The 19,235-nt window shown below is 42.5% G+C and overlaps 1 protein-coding gene across 1 annotated transcript in view; it reads left to right on the forward strand.

The window, feature by feature from the left end:
• The first annotated feature begins 3,764 nt into the window (after positions 1–3,764).
• The window catches only part of insyn2ab (inhibitory synaptic factor 2Ab), a 23,031-nt gene continuing 7,560 nt past the window's right edge, over positions 3,765–19,235 (forward strand). Inside the window, exons 1-3 of the mRNA XM_008282345.1 lie at positions 3,765–3,908; positions 11,029–12,199; positions 16,192–16,263. Of these exons, the coding sequence (XP_008280567.1) occupies positions 11,034–12,199; positions 16,192–16,263 (1,238 nt within the window). The 5' untranslated portion in view covers positions 3,765–3,908; positions 11,029–11,033. The remainder of the gene's footprint in view (positions 3,909–11,028; positions 12,200–16,191; positions 16,264–19,235) is intronic.

Below are 19,235 nucleotides of genomic sequence, written 5' to 3' on the forward strand. Positions count from 1 at the left end.
CAGGCAGGGCTGGGAGGAAAACAGACAATTAAATCAATAAGACAGCAGTCAGCAGATCACTGCACCGGCTACCGGCTCCCCTCAGCCTTTGGAAGAAAAACTAATTTGAAAAAGCTTTTCTCCTCTTCAGCTTCAGGTTGCTTACATAAGCTGAGAATGATAAAAATTTGTGGTCCTGTGTCGGAGCCATCTTGACATCTCTGTTTAAACTTCAGCCTTTACCTGACGTATAAGCAAAAGGGAATTAAAGTTAAACAGACAAGATGTTTCAAAGGTGCTATATGTAGGTATTATATTTAGAAAGTTCAGATGCTGCTAAGAAATAAGCCTCGTCTGGTCACGTCTTGTATTTTCTGTATGTTGGCCAGGTCACTGTTATGGTGGTCTTCAGTGTAATTCACTTCCTCTCTGTCGAGTCTCTGGTCCCACAAATGGACTCCATGTATCGTATCTTTTCATTAAATTTACTGCCAGTTCTCTTCAGTTACATCTTTACCTTTTCAACTTATACGGTTTATAGTGGAAGCAGTTAAATATACAGTACTCTTGAGCCAGAACATTGTGACCACCTGCCAAATATAACGCTGGTCCTCCATGTGCAGCCAAAACACTTCACACCCACCGAGGCATAAAGTCGACAAGACTTCTCAGGGAACCCTCTAGTATCTGGCATAAGGTGTTAGCAGCAGATCTTAAAGCCACCAAGAGCTGGACAGCACAGACAACAGAGGCTTTAAATAGATTTTAAAGGGAAGGGGAACACCTTAAACTCTTGGTTGTGTTCCTCAAACTATTCCCAAACAATGTGTGCAGAGTGGCAAAGCAAAATATCTTGTTGACAGAAGCCAAAGCCAGAGAGTGAAACAGTCATGAAGGGGTGTACCTGGGCTGAGCTTAAGTCCTGGTCCTTCAGAATAGACTATTGCCCTGAGTACCACACTCCTTCCAACGGCTGGTCTCCTTCTCATAGTAAAGCCTGGTGCCACGTTCTCAGCCATCTGTGTGGTATTAAAAGACAACAGGACTTAATTAACCAAGTCACCCCTTTGGTATTGCTCTGTAGATACTTGCAAGGTCGGTGCTTTTGATCATGAACAGTGCTTTTATTGCCCTAGACCAGGGGTGTCCAATCCTGGTCCTCGAGGGCCACAATCCTGCATGTCAAATGATCCTGATTCAAATGATCAGCTCATCATGAAGCTCTGCAGAAGTCTGATAACGATCCTGATCATTTGAATCAGGTGTGTTGGAAGAAGGAAACACCTAAAACATGCAGGATTGTGGCCCTCGAGGACCAGGATTGGACACCCCTGCCCTAGACCATTGGGGCATCCAACACCATGTAGCTGGTTTGTGGTTTGCCCCTTTTCGGATCACTATGGGCAGGTACCACTGCTGACCAGGGCCACACAGCAAGCTTTCAAACATAATTCTACCAAGTCGTCAAAATGACAGAAGCCATTATGAGATAATGAGCGTACTGATGCCACCTGTTAGATCTATGAAGGTTTGGCACACACACACACAAGTTTTGTCAACTAAGATGCTTTCAACAACACTGCCATGAATAGATGTTATTCATCAATTAAATTCATATAAATGACAGTATACAGACAAATCCTCCATCAAATCAGTGTGTTTGTCATCTTTTTACTTTCAAACAACACCACCAATTCTCTCTGTTACACTTCTGCTGAGTTTTTTAAAAGGCACTTGGCAGGTAGATTGCTCCAAGCATCTTTAAGAACTATCCCAATGTCTCCTCGTGTAATCCCCGACTGCCTCTGTATTTTGAATTCAGGGCTCTGTGGGGACCGTACCATCTGTTGCAGGGCTCTTTGTTCTTCTAGTCAGTGAAGATAGCAGGGTTGTTGTCATGGGATGCACAATGAATTTGGGATGATCAGATGCCTCTGTGATGGTGTCAGTGACAGATAAGAACCTATCACTCAGTAAACAGGCATCCAGCTTATGCATATAGAGGAATAAATGTTGTGTTGACAAAAATATTTATGCTGGAAGCTTGGTAAATATAGGGCATCTTGGGTGTGCTGAGAGCACAGTTTATGTTTGTTTGCAAGTTGTGTTTTGTTTTTGTATGATTAATTAATCTATCTATTTAGTCTGCCAGCTCCCGAGATAAACATAGGTCTCTTAAAGGTCCTTGGGATCACTTACATATTCATGCAGCTTTTTAGTTTTGAATTTTAGCATAACATTCATTTGCACTGCTCTCCATATAATTGGGATTTTTTTTTTCAATCTGCATTTGAGTTTTAAACATTTGGATATTAAAAAAATATATCAACTACAAATAAACAGAATGTAAATGGTTTTCATACAATTGTAGAATCTTTAAAAAATGATTCTCTTGGCATTGATTTTTGTTGAAACATTAATACAGAAAGCAGGAATTGGGTTAGTTGCTCTGCAGCTTCTTACAATTGCTGATTCCAAAAGCATCTTTTTTTAAAATTCTGCCACTAGGAGGCACAAAGACAGAAAAATGCTAAATCACACACACACAGGAAATTTACATAACTGAAATTCTAATAAACCGAGAAATCACAATAAGATCATTAGAGAAGCATGTCGTATTTTCTTTTTTTAAAGTTTGCATGTTATGACTTTAACAGTTTTGATGTCCACTTTTGAGGAAATGTGTTTTATTAACTGTATTCACAATTATAATCCCATGTTTACTTCCTGTACAAACAGCACGTCGTTGATCTGTGAACCTCCTAGAAGATGCAGAGAAACGTGAGAAATTTACACAATTTACACAATCGATATTTCGCTTTGTCCACTGAAGTACATTTCTCTCTTTTGCGTCTCACTGTCTCTATTGCTCCCTCTCGTCATTTCATTTTCTCTCTTGTCTCGGATTCTCATTAACACCGCTGCCCTGTTGGCTCCTCGCCTCCTCTGTTCCCCCCCTTTGTTAAGCTACAGAGCCACTTTCTCGTTCCCTTTGCACTATTCAGCCCCCGTCACCACCTCTCATAAACAATATGTCAGATGTATGAAACTAACAGGGTGGTGGTGGAAGGGTGTGTGTGGTGGAGGGGAGGGGGGGGGCAGGAAACATCCAATTAAAAGCACAATGCATTATTATTTCACAGCTCCCTTCCTCTCCGCCGTCTCCCGAAGCCCTTCAGATTATATAACAGCTCGGTGTCAAGGGAGCCGGTCTGTGGAGGACAAGTTGAGGGGGTCTTCGCTGATGATGCAGCTCACCAACTCTGGACTTTCCCCAGCAGCTTGCGTACTACCCCTCACTCCTCCTCCTCGTCCTCCTCCTCCTTCCTCGTCCTCCTCCTCCTCCTTCCCTTTGCCATATCCACCCACCCACCAGCCCACCCTCTCCCTGCCTTCCTTACACACACACACACACACACACACACATATACACTCAATCACGAATGCACAGGGATTGCAGCAACAGCAGCAGCACCGCGAGATGGAGATCTCCGCTGCGTGTGTGAGTGCCTGTTCCCGGTGAGTGCAGGGACAAGAGCGAATGAGTGTCAGTGATGCTTGAAAGAGGTGTATGAGGGAGAACAGAGGGGGGAGAGAGAACGGAGTAAGAGGCTGGAGAAAGGGGGTTGGGTTGGGGGGGGGGGGGGGTGTTGGATGTGAGTGAGGACCCGATGAGGTTTTTGAGGCAATGTCTGTCTGCTTTTTTTCCCCCCCTCTCCCATCCCGATAACCTGAATCTTTGCCGGATGTGCCACAACTACTCCAGCTGTCACTGCACCGGCTGCCTCTCTCTCAGCACTCCCGCAGCCTGTGAGAGCTGCTCCAGTGGCTGGACGGTACCCTGGCGCCCACTGAATACATGGATGAACGCTGGATCTACAGGGGATCTGTGCTTTCTTGTCCTTTGCACCTCTGATCTGTTTGTCAAGGTAAGAGTTTGGAGTTGCACACATTATTCACAGATACTGCAATAAGAGTGGAGGGAGGAGGAGGAGGGAGGAGGGTGCTTTTTTTTAAAAAAAAAATCTTAACAGAATCAAAGTGGATATCAAAAGCATGTGTGAATTGATGATTTTAAAAAAAAATTGCTGTTAAAGTCTTTGCATGCATGTGTATGTTCCCCCCTGCTTGCATTAGATATGGATAAATCAGGGAGTGGGCATTTCTGCATCCAAGCATTTGCAGGTTTAATGACTAATCTGGAAAACACGTCAAAGGTTTTGTGTTTTTTTTTTTTTTCCTCAAAACTGAACATGAAGATGAATGGTGATGTAATTTGACTTTGATTAATACACTTATCATGATGCGTGTCTTTGCAGCCTTTGACAGACATGCAGCATTTATCCAGTGAGCAGCACAGGCTGGTTATCGAGATTGCTGTACTTGTGAATTGCCTGGGCTTGATAGTGAAGAATATTGATGAGCGCTTACTAATAGAATGTTATATATATGGCACTGCAATGCACTGTCAAAATGAGGATCATTTACGGGGGGAAAACACCTTTTGTATCAAGTGCCGCGAACTACACGGCCGGTTCATGCGTGCGACGAGGGATGTGCTCCTCAAGGCTGAATTTGATGGAAGGTGGATTCAGACTTATCATGACTAATGACATGTGTGATCTGGAAGCCTCTGGAGTACTGCATCACATACAGAGCTGCACTTTTATTTGGTGTCAGCCGTTGCCTCTCCCGCCCCCCACCTCTCTCTCTCTCTCGCTTTCTGTCCCTCTATTTTCTCCACGTCATTCCCCGACTACCTAAATTTACAGGAAACATAAACGGGGCACAGCTTTAAGGTGCCGCACAGACAAGCTGCTTGTCCGTTTAAGTATCTTCTCACTTGTTCAGTCGTCCTCCACACGTCACCTGAGTTCATTATCAGTTCGACCGGGAGTACACGTGTACGCCCGTAACCCAACTCCTTATTAATCAATGATCCAATCAGAGTAATGGGCTACAGATGTGAGCTCTGAAGTGTTAAAGGCGGAGACTGACTTCTCTATTATTTCATACAAAAAAAAAAAAAAGGCCCACACTGGCAGTAGAGCATGTGATCACACACACACACAAAAAAAGAAAAAAAAACCCAAATGCCCTTCTTCATATCACCCTCTTCAAACTTACTCTTCCCAAGGATCCATTTCACAGCCAGTGCTCTCATCCAGCAGATACAGAGATGGGAGCTTTTTAAAACCTCCCGCTATTCCCCCAATAATAGAAAGTGCTGCTCAGTGATAAATGTTTGAAGCCAATAAAGTCATAAAGCAAACTTTCACAGGTGTAGCCTGCAGCCGGGATAGATACAGATAGCTCTGGACGACAGCTGGAATAAGATAGTGTGTATATGTGTGTGTGTCTGCATGACTGTGGAGCTGTCAAAAGTGCCTGGGATTGCTTTCAAAAACGGAGCAGAAGACAATATAAAAAAATCTTGGACCAAAGTGGCCCACATTGTTGCTGGAACAAGAGCAGGATTGACAACAACATTACTACAATGTGGAGCGTGCAGAGGCTAAAAGCTGTTTTCCCCACCGCACGTGCCCAGTGCTGTAGCTGCACATAGGGCCACATGCACGACCTCACGGAGCGGACAAAGGCATATACTGTGCAGTGACATCTCGTCCTTTACATTGTGCTTATAAGGGCAAATTTGGTGCAATGTCACACTCTGTAATTTATGCTAATAGTGACTAAAAATTCGTCATTCGGAGAGGATACATTGCACAGTAACGATGCATACAGCAGAATGCATGGTGGGGGGGATGATGAGCACAGCCTGTGTAACAATGAAGTATTTACTTTGGAATGCACGGACCTTCTAGCACGTATGTTTTAAAATAACGAGCTGCAGCCCTGAAGAGACGTCCCATGTTTATGATGAGGTTCAGCGTGTATTGATGCTTGATGTGTGGGAGGCCATGACGCGTGCTTAACCATTAATGAGATTGGCTAGACAGCGTTATCATATGTAAATATCTTACAGATGCACTTCAGTAATTATTGCATTGATGCGCGCTAAAAAAAGGATGTAAGGCGATCTAAGCAAAGCCGTCTCTTTCCCTCTGCTTTGCGATGGGGCATAAATCATGAGTCAGCAGTGTTGCGGACCTGCTATTGCACGGAAAATGGATCCAAACCCCATTAACATTCTTTATAAACAGCCACGTTTCTACACCGTTGTGGTCATGACAATCAATCATGATACTGTAGCTAAAGGTGTTCTTTTTTTTTTTTTTTTTTCCCCCCCTAATGCATGCAGCATTTTAGTTTGAAGAACTGAAGGGCAATTGGAACAGACAACGTGGTCTGCCTGGGTACATAAGGAGATTTCAGAGGATTACTTTTGCAATTTTAGAGTCAATGCATTATTCATAATCCTTTGGATAGCTGAGGCCAAATCAGGGAAGGACCTCAGGTCATTAGCAGAGATAGCTTGCTTTGAGGAGGAGGGCTTGGAGAAGGAGGAGAAAGAAGACGACGACGACGAGGAAAAAGGAGATTCTCTTTCAACTATCTGAATATATCCATGTGTCACAACAGTCTCCCTCTCAGTCGGCCTTTCGTCTCGCTCTCACTCTCTCTGTGTATCAGACTTCCAACAATAATAAGTCATTGAGGAGCTTTTCTTGATTCTCTTTGTGCAAATTACCATTTAGCTGCTTTACATGCCTTACATGACTGCATATGAAATTGTATGCACTTAGAGGAGACTTCCTGCAGATGTGATTACCTTTTCAGTGGTGTGAGATTGGTATTTCTGAGTGTGAAATAGTATGATCCCATGTGAATCCGCCTCAAACTAATTCTTTTTATCCGTGGAACCGCTTCTGACAAACAACTTACGCTCAAATCAAAGTGCGTACTGAGCTATGTTTTAGAACAAATACCATCCCCTAATAAAATTCATCTGCTTCGTATTCCAACCGTGTGTAAACTCATGACACAGCATACCATATTGTTCGCGTATAATGAGATTGAGTTAGTTGCTTGTTTCGTGCCCCTTTTTTTTTTTTTTTTTTTTCTCCCATCATCTGGCACCGAAAGCGTCGCAGCCACTGAAGTGACACTAGGAGCCGTTGCCATGCATTGTTTTCCAACACTGACAGGATGCGAGATGAAACATAGTTGCCGCTAAATATATTCCATTTCATCAACAGTCAGAACTGAGAGTTAGGCTACAGTGGACAGTCTGCAAGGTGAAACACATGGCAGGAGTCCCAAGAAATACAACCTCATGCTTTTTGTTAGCAGCCCCTGTCTGCTGTGTGTGTGTGTGTGTGTGTGTGTGCTCATATAGCGTCAGATGCTGGCGAAGGCTTCTCTTTGAAACGGTGACAACAAGGCCTATAGACACTAATAGCCGCACACTTACTGTCTCTTTTCCCCACGTAGATATACAAACATGCACAAATGGTCATGTGAATGTATTTATACAAGCACAAAAACAAAGCAGCAGCAGCAGCAGCACATGGAAAGAAGGCAATTTCCCCCCCTAATTTAAAAATGTGCATATTTTTCATATTAGACTGACTTATTCATTCTTTTCTAAATATTTTCTTACATAATTACTCATTACCTCACTGGAACTCTGCGTGCACTGTGGCTGTAAATCAACTGCAAATGAGAAATTAACATTAATCTAATCCACTCATGCTTTTCCTTTTACAAATTTCACGGGGGTAGTGAAACTGACAGTAAGGGAAACGTCCCTTCAGTATGAATTTCCCCACCAGAACAATCACATTGATGGATTTACAATGTCTCTGAATGATAAAACATGATTACTTTCAGAGAAGCTGCAACGCCATGAATAGCTTTGCTTTTGTGTGGTAATAAATGATTCATTGGAGTTTATTTATCGCGTGGTGTCTTGTCATATGAAAATGATTAAGCAGCTCTTTCTGATGTTTCCTTTCAACCATATCAGACATCACTTCATTTCCTTGTGCTGCTTGATATATTTCATGGACCAGCTATGAAATGTGTTTCATCGCAGATGAGACAGAAAATGTAATTTTTTTCTCGTTTGATCATATGGACCTTAATTTGAAAACCTACATTGGGAGTGACTATAAAGGAGCTGCAGTTATTATAGTATTATAAAAGTCATTCTTTGCTCCTCAGTTTGATCAGAAACACTTTAAGATTTATTAGATGATCAATATAAATCAAGCCATGCTGCTGGAAACAAGTCAAAATGGCAGAATGACTGCATCATAATGATGTATGGAAATGATGAATTAAGCATAAAAAATGAGCTGCTAATTATATGACAAATTTATGTTGATGATTGAAGCATCATTTGTGAGACGGAGGAGACGCGGTTTATAAATGGATTCAAACTAATTGTAGTGCTCATTCATAGACACACTAAGTTACATCACTATCAGAGAAACAGCAAATGATTTTCTGATCATAAACAAATGTGCTTTCAAAAAATATGTTAAAATGTTTGTTGTAAAACTCCAACTTTTTGTGACTTTAACAAAGTTATTCTTAAGTAGAAGTTGTTCCTCATTTACAGATTTGCTGAAGTGATTTCAAGTCATCTGTGAGTTTTCCTTTTCACTCGTGGTTGATTTGCAAACATCTTCCAAAACCACGTTTCTCAAGTAGCTCTTAATAAGAAGTTATAACAAACAGTAATCTGTAAACATCTCAAATTTAAGGTCAGTTCACTTAATCAGCTCACACGGAACAGATTTATGAAGCGATGGCGGAGCATGTACACTTTATATTTGGTGTCTTGGCTCTGACCTCGTCACTCCGCTCGGCAACAGCACAAGATCAGGGGAGTGATGATGACAAATTTCTGCCCAGGGAGCTTAGACTCAGAGCCTACAGGTGGATACAGGCGGAGGAGCACCAACAGCAGCTATTATGTATAGTCGAGCATGTGTGGGCCACAGCTGCTCTGCGAGTGGTCTCAGACCACAAAGGGGAATATATTATATAGCAAACACCGTCAGCTGGAGGGGCGAACCACTCTATGGCCATTCCCTAACAAAACACCTCCAACCATTGTGGGGGGGAATATTGCTATCAAGCAATCTAAACACAGCAAAGATATTCCTCATGAAATGTTATGCAGCCATGATAAGGAGGTGCGTGGATATACAAGAGTAAGGTTAGCAATGAGTGCGTCTGAGTGTATCAGTGCAGCGCGGAGAACAGCAGTTTAGATGTAATTATGATATGAAGAACAGTAGAGCGAGCTGTCACATGAGCCCATTTGTTTGAGTTGGAATGTTTCTGTAATGTGTTGGGGGATGAAATGTAGGTTTCATATGCAGCAGAAGTGAGGAACCACAGGTGGATGTCATGTTTACATCACTAAAGCGAAGCTAAGAGAGGCCGAAGCCTGCAGGAACAGATTAGAAAAACCCCAAAAATTACACCAGCAAAGGGGGGAAATAAGCCGCAAATGCTAATACATAAGCATTTCTATTCCACCACTTCATAAATCACGAAAACAAATGTGTCATAATGCATTTGTAAAACAAAAGCCAAAAGGAAAAAGGTCAGCCATACAGAGTTATCATTCACTAGTACATCTATGGAGGAGCAATAACAGCCAGCAGCCTTGGCAATTTTGTAGGTTAATGATATTGTCAAGCACACAAACTTCTCCTAAACACAGCAACCCACACTTTATATACAACCACCGAATACTTAGCGTGATGAGGTAAAACAGCGCCTTGGCATCTCGACAGCGATCCCCAAGTTAACAGGGGGAAAAAAAAAACAAACTTCTAGCTTGAGGTGTGTATTTGAGGCTGACAACTGATATAAAGAAGAGTCAATAAACGGGGTATTTGAATGATGCCAGGAGCGGCAAGGAGTGCAGCACAAACACAATTATTACCGCAAAAAGGTCTCCTGAAGCGAATCATCAAACAGTTGGCAGGGGAGCTTGCTTATGAAATGCTACTGTACATAAATAGTGGAGTTAGCGGTGAGTGGTACAGCAGAAGAAGCAGGAAGAAAAAAAAAAAAAGGAGGGCAAGGGTTCCCATGAGAAACATCCCATCACAGAGTTTCAGTTCTGTAACGGGCACCACTTGTGGCAGGTGAAAGTTTAAGTTGTAACCAAAATGAGTTCAGTTTCAGATTGTGGGTCAGTTTTGGATGAGTGGCTTCTTCTCCATAGCAACAGAGGGTGAGGTTTTTAGTATCATAAAGAAATGTCAAACTAACTAAAAGAGCATGATATTGTCCTACCAAACAGGGTTGCAATCATTAAATTTGGTTGCTATAGGTTAAACCTATGGGATAATTACATTTGGGGGATTTCTGTTATTGGTGCAGTTGGTAGCACTGTTGCCTCACAGCAAGAAGGTCGCTGGTTCACGTCCCAGTGGGGGCACCGGGATCTTTCTGCGTGGAGTTTGCATGTTCTCCCCGTGCAGCGTGGGTTCTCTCCGGGTTCTCCGGCTTCCTCCACACAGTCTAAAAACATGTTGAGGTTAATTGGTGATTCTAAATTGTCCGTAGGTGTGAATGTGAGTGTGCTTGGTTGTCTGTCTCTAAATGTAGCCCTGTGATAGACTGGTGACCTGTCCAGGGTGTCTCCTGTCTTCGCCCTAAGTCAGCTGGGATAGACTCCAGCCCTCCACGACCCTAGTGAGGATTAAGAGGTGTATAGATAATGGATGGATGGATGGATGGATTGATTTCTGTTATGTAAGATTGAGGAAAAAAGATGAAATACAGAATCCTTATCAATAACTTGTGCAACTAGATACATTGGAGTTTTTGTGTTCACGATATTGTGTTTATATTGTAGATGAAATATGATTATTTTTATCATATTATATTAGCTTCTGATTCTTTAATTTTTGTGGTTTCGCCACGTGTTGATAAAACTGTGATTTCCTTTTTGAATCTTGGATTCAGATTTTGGATCGTTTTAATTGTCTTAGCAGGATAAGAAGTTACAGGAAGAAATGAATCACACCATCTGCAAATGTGTCTGACTGGAATGATCACAAAATGATTTCCTTCCTCTTAAAGTAACACACGGATTCTTCTTTGTACCTTTTTCAGGAAATATGGTGAGCAAAGAAGACACCAAATGTATTGTTCTGTCAAATTCAGATGAATCAGATTCCGAGACAGGCCCATCACACAGCCTCGACACCACTTCTGGAACAGAGTCTGGGAAGCAGCAGGTGAAGAAAAGAAATAAGGCCTTACAAGTGCGTTTTAAGGATATCTGCGAAGCTCAGAATGAGTATCGGGGAAGACGCTCAAGGTCCATTTCCTGCAAAGTAACACACAGAAAGTACATGACCATGCCTGCCAGACGCTCTATTCCCAACGTGACCAAGAGCACAGGTGTCCAGACCTCGCCGGACCTCACCAAGCGATACAAGACTTTCCCTTTCGAGAGGAAAAAGGGACACACATTTAAACATACTGCGTTAGTGGAAGATTACAGAGGACAAAACAATGGGTTTCTGAGTGATATAAAGGCCGGGGGAGAGGACGGACAACCTATCGGGGAGTCCTCTCAGTACAAGGGTAAGATTGTGGGGCAGACAAAAGCACTGCTTCACCACACTGATGACAGCAGCGATACAGAGGATTTGCTTTCCAGTGCCAACTGTTTGGACGGACCCTCATGTCCAGACTCTTCACACTTCTCGGAGGAGTTTCACCCCAGCAGCCCTCCTTCTAAAAGTGAACCAGAGTACCAGGTTTGTGGGATGCGGACCAAACACAAAGGATTACCCAAAGAAGACATGGATGCTGGCACTTCTTCAAAGCGCCAGTTGGCTGAATCAGAGTTTTCACAGGACAAGCCAAAGGGTACGGGCCCTGTTGCGTGGAACTCTTTGACACAGGTGGAGTCTTTGGGAAGCCCCACTGTGAGCTGTAAACGGAAAAAAGGTACACAGCTAAGCGAACAGCAGTCACAGACGCTTCCACACAGTGCCCAATGTTCTGTACAGTCACAAGGGCAGTGTCGGACGAGGCATGTGTCAGCCTCCTCTAAACTCCAGCGAACAGTTGGGGGGGACGAGGGCTTTCCTCCAGGAGGCACAGGAGCCCCGGGCATGGGGAGCAGCCAGCAGATAATGCCCTTATCTGGAGACAAGGATATCAAAGCACAGCTGCAGGCCATGGAGAGTCTCATCAGCTCAAGCCAGGAAACCATCAAGGTCCTTCTTGGAGTTATTCAGGAGCTGGAGAAAGGTGAAGCACAGCGAGAGGGGTGAGTAGAGGAAGCTTTACTGTGCAAACATACACTGCACGCTCCCTCTGTATGCACATTTCATGCTAAGCAGGGCAAAGTCATGATAAAGGGTAGCTGTGTGGTTTTAACAACCCGAGGCCTTTTTGCATGGCTTTGATCATAATTTAAACTGGATAACAACCAATGTCACCATCATCAATGCTAATATCTGGGAACACAGCAATACTGCAACAAGAGTTTGGAGTTTGACAGACTAAAAAACGAGCAGACAGGTAAATCCCAAAGCAAGAGAGCCAGAAATATTGGCACGAATCCCTCATCTCAGAGAAAAGTTGTGTATATTTTTACCATTTAGACTTTGCTTTCCTTGAAAATAAATTCGTCTGTAACCTGTATGATTGTTTGACTGCTAGTGTTTCGCACCTCATCAGATATGATTTTAGCAATTACCTTTTGTAGCTGATTTCAGCAATTACCTTGAGTAACTATGGTGTTATTATGAACAATTGCAAAAATGGCCTAAAATACAAAAATAAGCTCTGCGAGACGGATAATATCCTTTGACAAGGCTGAGAATCAACATCCGGGCTGGGGACTCTGTGAGAGTGTCGGCTCACAATGAAAACACAGGCATGCTGATGTTTAGCTGGTATGTTTACCGTGTTCACAACCTTAGCTTAGCATGTTAGCAAGCTTGCATGTAGCACTAAACAAACACTGCAATTGAGGCTGATGGGAATGTCATTCATTTTCAAGTATTTGAGCATGAACTAATTGGACAGAAAGGTTGAGATGTTGACAATAGATTGAAGCTCAGGTCACAGGTTATTGTGAAAACCAGTCCTCCTATGGACTTTTCCCAACATACTAATGGATATAACAACAGCTGTACAACACCACACCACTCACTTAGACAGCCCTCTATACAGTCAGGCCTCATGTCAGTATAGGTTCCTGGTTTTTACTGGTCATCCTCTGAGAATCAAGAACATCTGTACCAAATTTTACACCCATATATCCAATAGTTGTTGAGATATTTTAATAAAGCCAAATCTCATGGTGACTCTGGAGGAAGAGAATCGCCAAAGTCAACCTCTGAATATAACAACTCCTAAAATAAAAAAGATAATTTGTCCAACCTTTTCAGTCAGTCCAGCAAGAACATGTTGAGCTATTTCCTTGGATAAGTGAAAACCTTGACTACTGGTGGGTCATCAGAAAAACTACTAGTAGTGTTATATTAAAACCAATCAGGTCTAGTGGGACATTTAAAATACACAGGATAATACACGTTAATGCTGTCTTTCCACTGTAATTCTAATGCGAGACCAAGTGTACCTCCAGTAATTAAAGGGAAAAAAATACATTAGCAAACTTCATAAAGTCCTCTGGCCATGTCCACAGTCAGACTCTCACAGCAACGCAATTGAATCAATGTTCTCCATCTCTAAAACCCATAGCAACACAAAGTAAATTGTATTTAAGTCTTATCCATATCCAGTGGAGAACAAGGCACCCTAGTGTGGCTCTGTGGAACTTGGTTTTAAAGGCCCAATTAGTGCAGCCTCATAACACTTTGCCTTTCATCTCCACAAAACTGTGCCTGCTGTAGTCCCTCCACTGTGTTGTGCTCCAGCATTGTGTTCCAGTGTTATTAGAGAAATGCAGTTACACGACACAAAGCCCGCTTTCCATTCCATAGCACGTTCCCAAATACTCATCGCCTGTTCTTGCATGGCTGGGCAGTCAGATAGGCTTCCTTTAATGCTATACTTGCACCAAAAAAATCCATTTTCCAACCAGCCATAAATACATGATATTCGCTCGTTTTTGGCCGTATGTGCCATTTGTGCTTTTATTAAGCACGCACTGACAAAAGCAGTCCACTCATCCAGCACAGGTCCAGGCAGCACACTGTTTGTAGGGAGATATTTTACCCACAAGAGGTATAACCGCTTCATTGTTGTCTAGGTATCGAGCTACTGATGACATTTCGACCGCTATGGTATGCACACTAACCCCTCGGCTACTGAGTGGTTTACATTGGGGAAAAACAACACGGACTTTTGGGGGGATTTTACTTGATGTCCCTCACATGCTCCATGAGTCAATTGCAGACAGGAACTTAAAGGAAAACAATGATGTTTCCTTTTGATGCTATTTCTCAATGACAGCCTCCAAAGAGGAAGTAATAACAATACATTTGCTCATCATATGTTTCACTTCTCTTAAGGTTTTCCAAACCTCAGAAAACGTGTGTCAGTGACACTTGATGTACTAAATTAAAACATCACAGCTGTTGTCTTTTGTAATGTTTATTTACTCAGTGACGGCAGGATTTTGTGCATTATATAAACCAGTGTTTTGCATGATGCCATATTTCATAATAACAATAACAATCCATTGCGTCACTTTGTTCTGCATGTGATACATATCAGCTGAGGTTATTTAGCTTTAGGCACTGAATGTTATTTACAAAACGCTTGCATTGCTTGCTGTGTTTATCCTTCATACAAGACATGTGCAAAGCATAGGACAAATACAGTACATTACACCATCTATGAAACATAGGAGCCACCTGAGACAGTGTGCCCTGACCTTAATGTAGATTTTGTTCACACGATATGCAGTGCTCAGGCAGGCAGAGCAGCAGGCACGTAGACAGGGGGTGTGTACAGCGTAACTGGAATGATGAGGGCAGGACATATCCCAGGACAGCTGACGTGGGCAAACAACACAGCAGTGAATCTGTGCCAACAAACAGTCAGCTTAGAGAATGACTTTCAGAGGTGCAGTTTTTTCCCATGAAAATCCATGAAATTGTTCTGTGACATTCTGCACTCAGTGTAGTGTCACTATAACAGGGCATGAGCATTTTAGCCTGAATAGGAAAACGAAGCGCTGTGCTGCGAACATGCAGTGATTATAAATTTAGGTTAATACACTTTGATTATTAGAGCGAAGCTCTTTAAATTACAAGGATGTACATGAAAAGCCAGCCAGCAGCGCAGCACCAGAGCAGACCTTGTCTGTGCAGTGAGTTACTGTCCTTGCTCACAGCTGTTCAGAGACTTATTTGAGAACAGGGCAGGATGGATGAACTTGTTGACCTTGAGCCCCCATCAGCATTTTCGATCCACACAGACGTTGTTCTGTCTCCCCCAATGAGGTCACCTCTCATGTCACAGTGTACAGTTGAGGTCCAACCCCTCCACATGTCATCCATCAGGGTGAAGGGCTACCGTGACAGCAAGCAATTACATGTGTGGCTCGAACACTGCCTCTCCCATCATCCCCATACCACTGCAGTCTAGCGCCGCATGCAGTGACAAATTGCACAAATAACAGTATGCACACCTGCGTGCTTATGTAAACTAAAACGAGGAAATATGAATAATGGCAATGTGAAAGGCAGAGACTGTCAGACCAACAAAAGCCCCTCATGTTCAGTGCACTCTTAAACATGTGCACATATAAGCCTTATGTGCCACCTGGCTGAAAGAGAGCTTTCAGCATAAAAATATGACACTTATACCAACAACAGACCCCTGAGGCAATGTACCTTAGCCATAAAAAGAGCAGATACAGTCTTGTTGAAAAATCGGTCCGTATCAAAGTGAGCTGGATGAGTAATAAAAAAGATGTACAGTATAGAGCAGAATGTAAAGATATAGATTTTTCATTACACGGGAGTCATGCAGCATTTAGTTGGTGCTTATTTCCTACTGCCTATAGAATAGAGACAGAAGAAACTTCAAACTATGGCAAAACAAGGTAATCCTATTATGTAAAATCAGCAAGTCTACACACTTGATTAACCAAATCTGGGGGAACTGCAGGATCTGAACCCCTGCTGCATTTTCAACTGTTAGCAATGAACGACGCTGGGTGGAAACAAAGCTGAACAAATCTGTCTGATAGCTAATACCCACAGGTGTTAAAACATGCAGGTGAGATCACATGTATCTTCCCTTCTCTCTTTTTTTATTTATTTATTATTTTTTTTACAGGCTCACCTACCGAACAGGACAAGACACAGCAAATTGTGACACTTGTCGAAACAGCGCCTGCATCATTTACAGGTGGGCCCTCTGCACTGCCAGACATTAATGCTGTATTAAATGCTGTTTTTCTTTTTGCATTGGATTCACAGTGATCTGACTGCAGCAAGAAATTAAATCTTTTGTGTATAAATCCAAAACAGAGGAATCATAAAAGAAGCATCAGAGATATGGAGAAAAAAAAACTAACAAAGTAATACTGGCTGTTGTGGGTTTTGCACTATAAGATGTTTTACTGCTGGATGATGGCATGAATAATGCCTCCCGTATCATTTGCAAGGGTTTCTGGGGAATCTATGGCCTCAGTGTGATGGAACAGGTAATAGGCTAATACACAGCGGCGGGAAGTGAATAAGATAGAGGAGGAGATGCTGTGACCCCTCCGCCGAGCGTATGAGAACCTGGAATTTTATCGCGTAACATAAAACACTCGAGATACTTGCAACCGGACTGGGTTAACTCCGTTTGCCCTTCAAATCCCAAATCGATATTCCAACTGATTTCCTTCATTTTTTTTTTAAAGACATTAGATGTTTGTCAAACGGCACAATGTGGGTTTTTTTATGAGGTAAGTGTTCCGATGTGTTCTGAGTTGGAAAAAAAAAAAAAAATGGCTCGGAAGCAGCTGTGAAATCCACTCAAGCTGTAACCTTGTGTCATTTGTCACTTCTATCTAAAAGCCTCCGCTGCTAAACCCCCCTGTTACCTTGTTCTCTGAAACAGGAAACATTAAACTGTTTGGAAAATACACTCAAGCCCAGAAAATAAACCGTGTACAGAGGGACTTGTCAGTTGTTTTTTTTTTCCACACGGGCACGAGTGAAGGGACAAGAAATAATTATAAACTGAAACTTTTTTCTGAATATAAAATTCCGTTGCTGGAAAGAAATCTTCTCTCCAGCTTCTGCTTTGTGCTTCCCCCTTTTTTGTAAAGACAATAACATTTCCAGATGAGATAATGACCACAGTCCAGTTTTTACTCTGCTGTTGTTGGGTTATTTTAGCAGCACCGGGGTTATTTGAGATCATTCAGACGTATATATCTGTGAACGTGTTTTACTCCAAAGAAAAGGAAAATCCCTGGAATCGACATGTTCTTCAGGATTTTCACTTTATGTAACATTTCCTACAGAGCGTCCTCTCTCATTGTGTGAAGCTGACCCAGATTGTGGTGAAAGACTATAGTGGAACTTGAAAGCAGGAGCTCCCTCTCATGTGGGTTACATGCGGATAAGAAATCGCTGGGTCACATGCGAGAACCGCTCGTACAAACAAATCTGATCATGAGTGGCAGTTCCCCAATCTCCACATATTCAGATTTTTCTTTTCCTTTCTGAGCAAAACTCCCAAGTGGTTCAGGCTTCTTTTTTTTTTCTGTCCATCAAGTGTAGATAGTCCATCCCCGGGGAGGAAAAGCCTTACTTGGAATGAATTTGTAGTTTCTACATGTTTCTGAAACCAAATAAAACAAACAATAAAATCAAACCTAATGTGGTATAAAAAGAGAATTTCTCACACTCCAGCAGCCGCCTGGGGATCGAATCAAAGTCTCTTTCCGGGGGAACCTCCTCGTGTCACGTCCTCTCGGCAAGTCGTAGAACGTTCTGCTCGAGGAAAACATTTTTAATTCATGTCAAATCATTCTTAAATTCTGGAAGTGTGCTCAGATGACAAGAAGCTGTATTTTCTAAACTCCCAGTGCCCACATAACATAACTGATTAGTATTTTTTTCACATAAAAAACCTCTTGGATTATGCAAGTGATCAAATAATGAATCCATGTGCAGGTGGTGTTATTTGCATTGTAACTCAGACAGCTTCAAGAAAGAAAAAGCAAGATTTAACGTATAGTATAAAGATGTTCAGGCTCGGTGGCTGCACTCTAATCAGAACTTCCTGGACATGCACTGACCCAGACATGAGCTGCCGGCTTCCCTTAGAAGCAACACCAAAGGCTGCTTCATGTTCAAGTCCTGTGCAGCAAGAAAAACAGAATCTTCGGTCTGAGCAGCAAAAAATAGAAACAAAACGCTTTCCGCCATCGATATCTCTCGAAAAAAAAAAAAAAAAAAAACAAAACGCTTTCCGCCATCGATATCTCTCGAAAAAAAACGCACAAGGACAACAGAGACAGAATGCTGCAGAGCGACAGCCACTCTCACTCCTCCACACCAGTGCAAAACAGAGCAGCTGGACTGTAGTCAATAAAACTGGAAAACAGATTCGAGCCTCTACAGAATGAGGCTGAATCACCATCAAAGAATCAGTTCAACAGCCATCGACACTAAAGCAAAAAGGCAGATCACCTCTTCTCGGCGAGAAAATCAAAAAAACTGACTTGACACTTCTCGCCGAAGCAAAACAAACACACCAGATGTCAGCGATGCCAGATTATTAGACCTAAATCTGATTCTCCTATCAGAGACACTGACGTTTGTCAGCGGGTACAATTTTAAGGCTATTGCTTCTCTGCTGATCCGGTGTCTGATCTAAAGCGAGTATTAAAATGTTATCTACCAACCCATCTGGGAAGTCATTGTGCATGTGGAAGTGAAGTTTTTAAACAGATGTTCTTCCCCTAAATAGGATGAAGCATCTTTAATGTACCTACCCATATGTCCAGCTGTGCATTCTTCTCCTAAAGAAGCCAAAGGTGGGCGAGGAGAGAAGAAAGTCTGTGTTCTTCCAAACACTTTGTCGCCTTCTTCCTCTTTCTGCTCCAGCTCAAACCCCCCCCCCTCTTAGTCTCAAGCACTTCACTGAGCTAGAAAATAGGAGAGGAGGACAGAACTGAGACAGCTCTGGCCAAAGACAGCTAAGGCGGTAAACATCCGAATAGCTCTGGGTACCAGAAAAGAACATGAATTATGGGATTTCTTAATGTTATTGCTGAATTCTTTAGAGTTTAGTCCGATCTCAGAGGCGCTGTTATCGACTTATTAGGTCAAAAGGAGGAGTTGGGGAGTTCAGTGAAAGGGTTTCTTGTGATCATC

The sequence above is a fragment of the Stegastes partitus genome, unplaced genomic scaffold (genome assembly GCF_000690725.1).
Source record: "Stegastes partitus isolate 25-593 unplaced genomic scaffold, Stegastes_partitus-1.0.2 Scaffold267, whole genome shotgun sequence".
Taxonomy (NCBI): Eukaryota; Metazoa; Chordata; class Actinopteri; family Pomacentridae; genus Stegastes; species Stegastes partitus.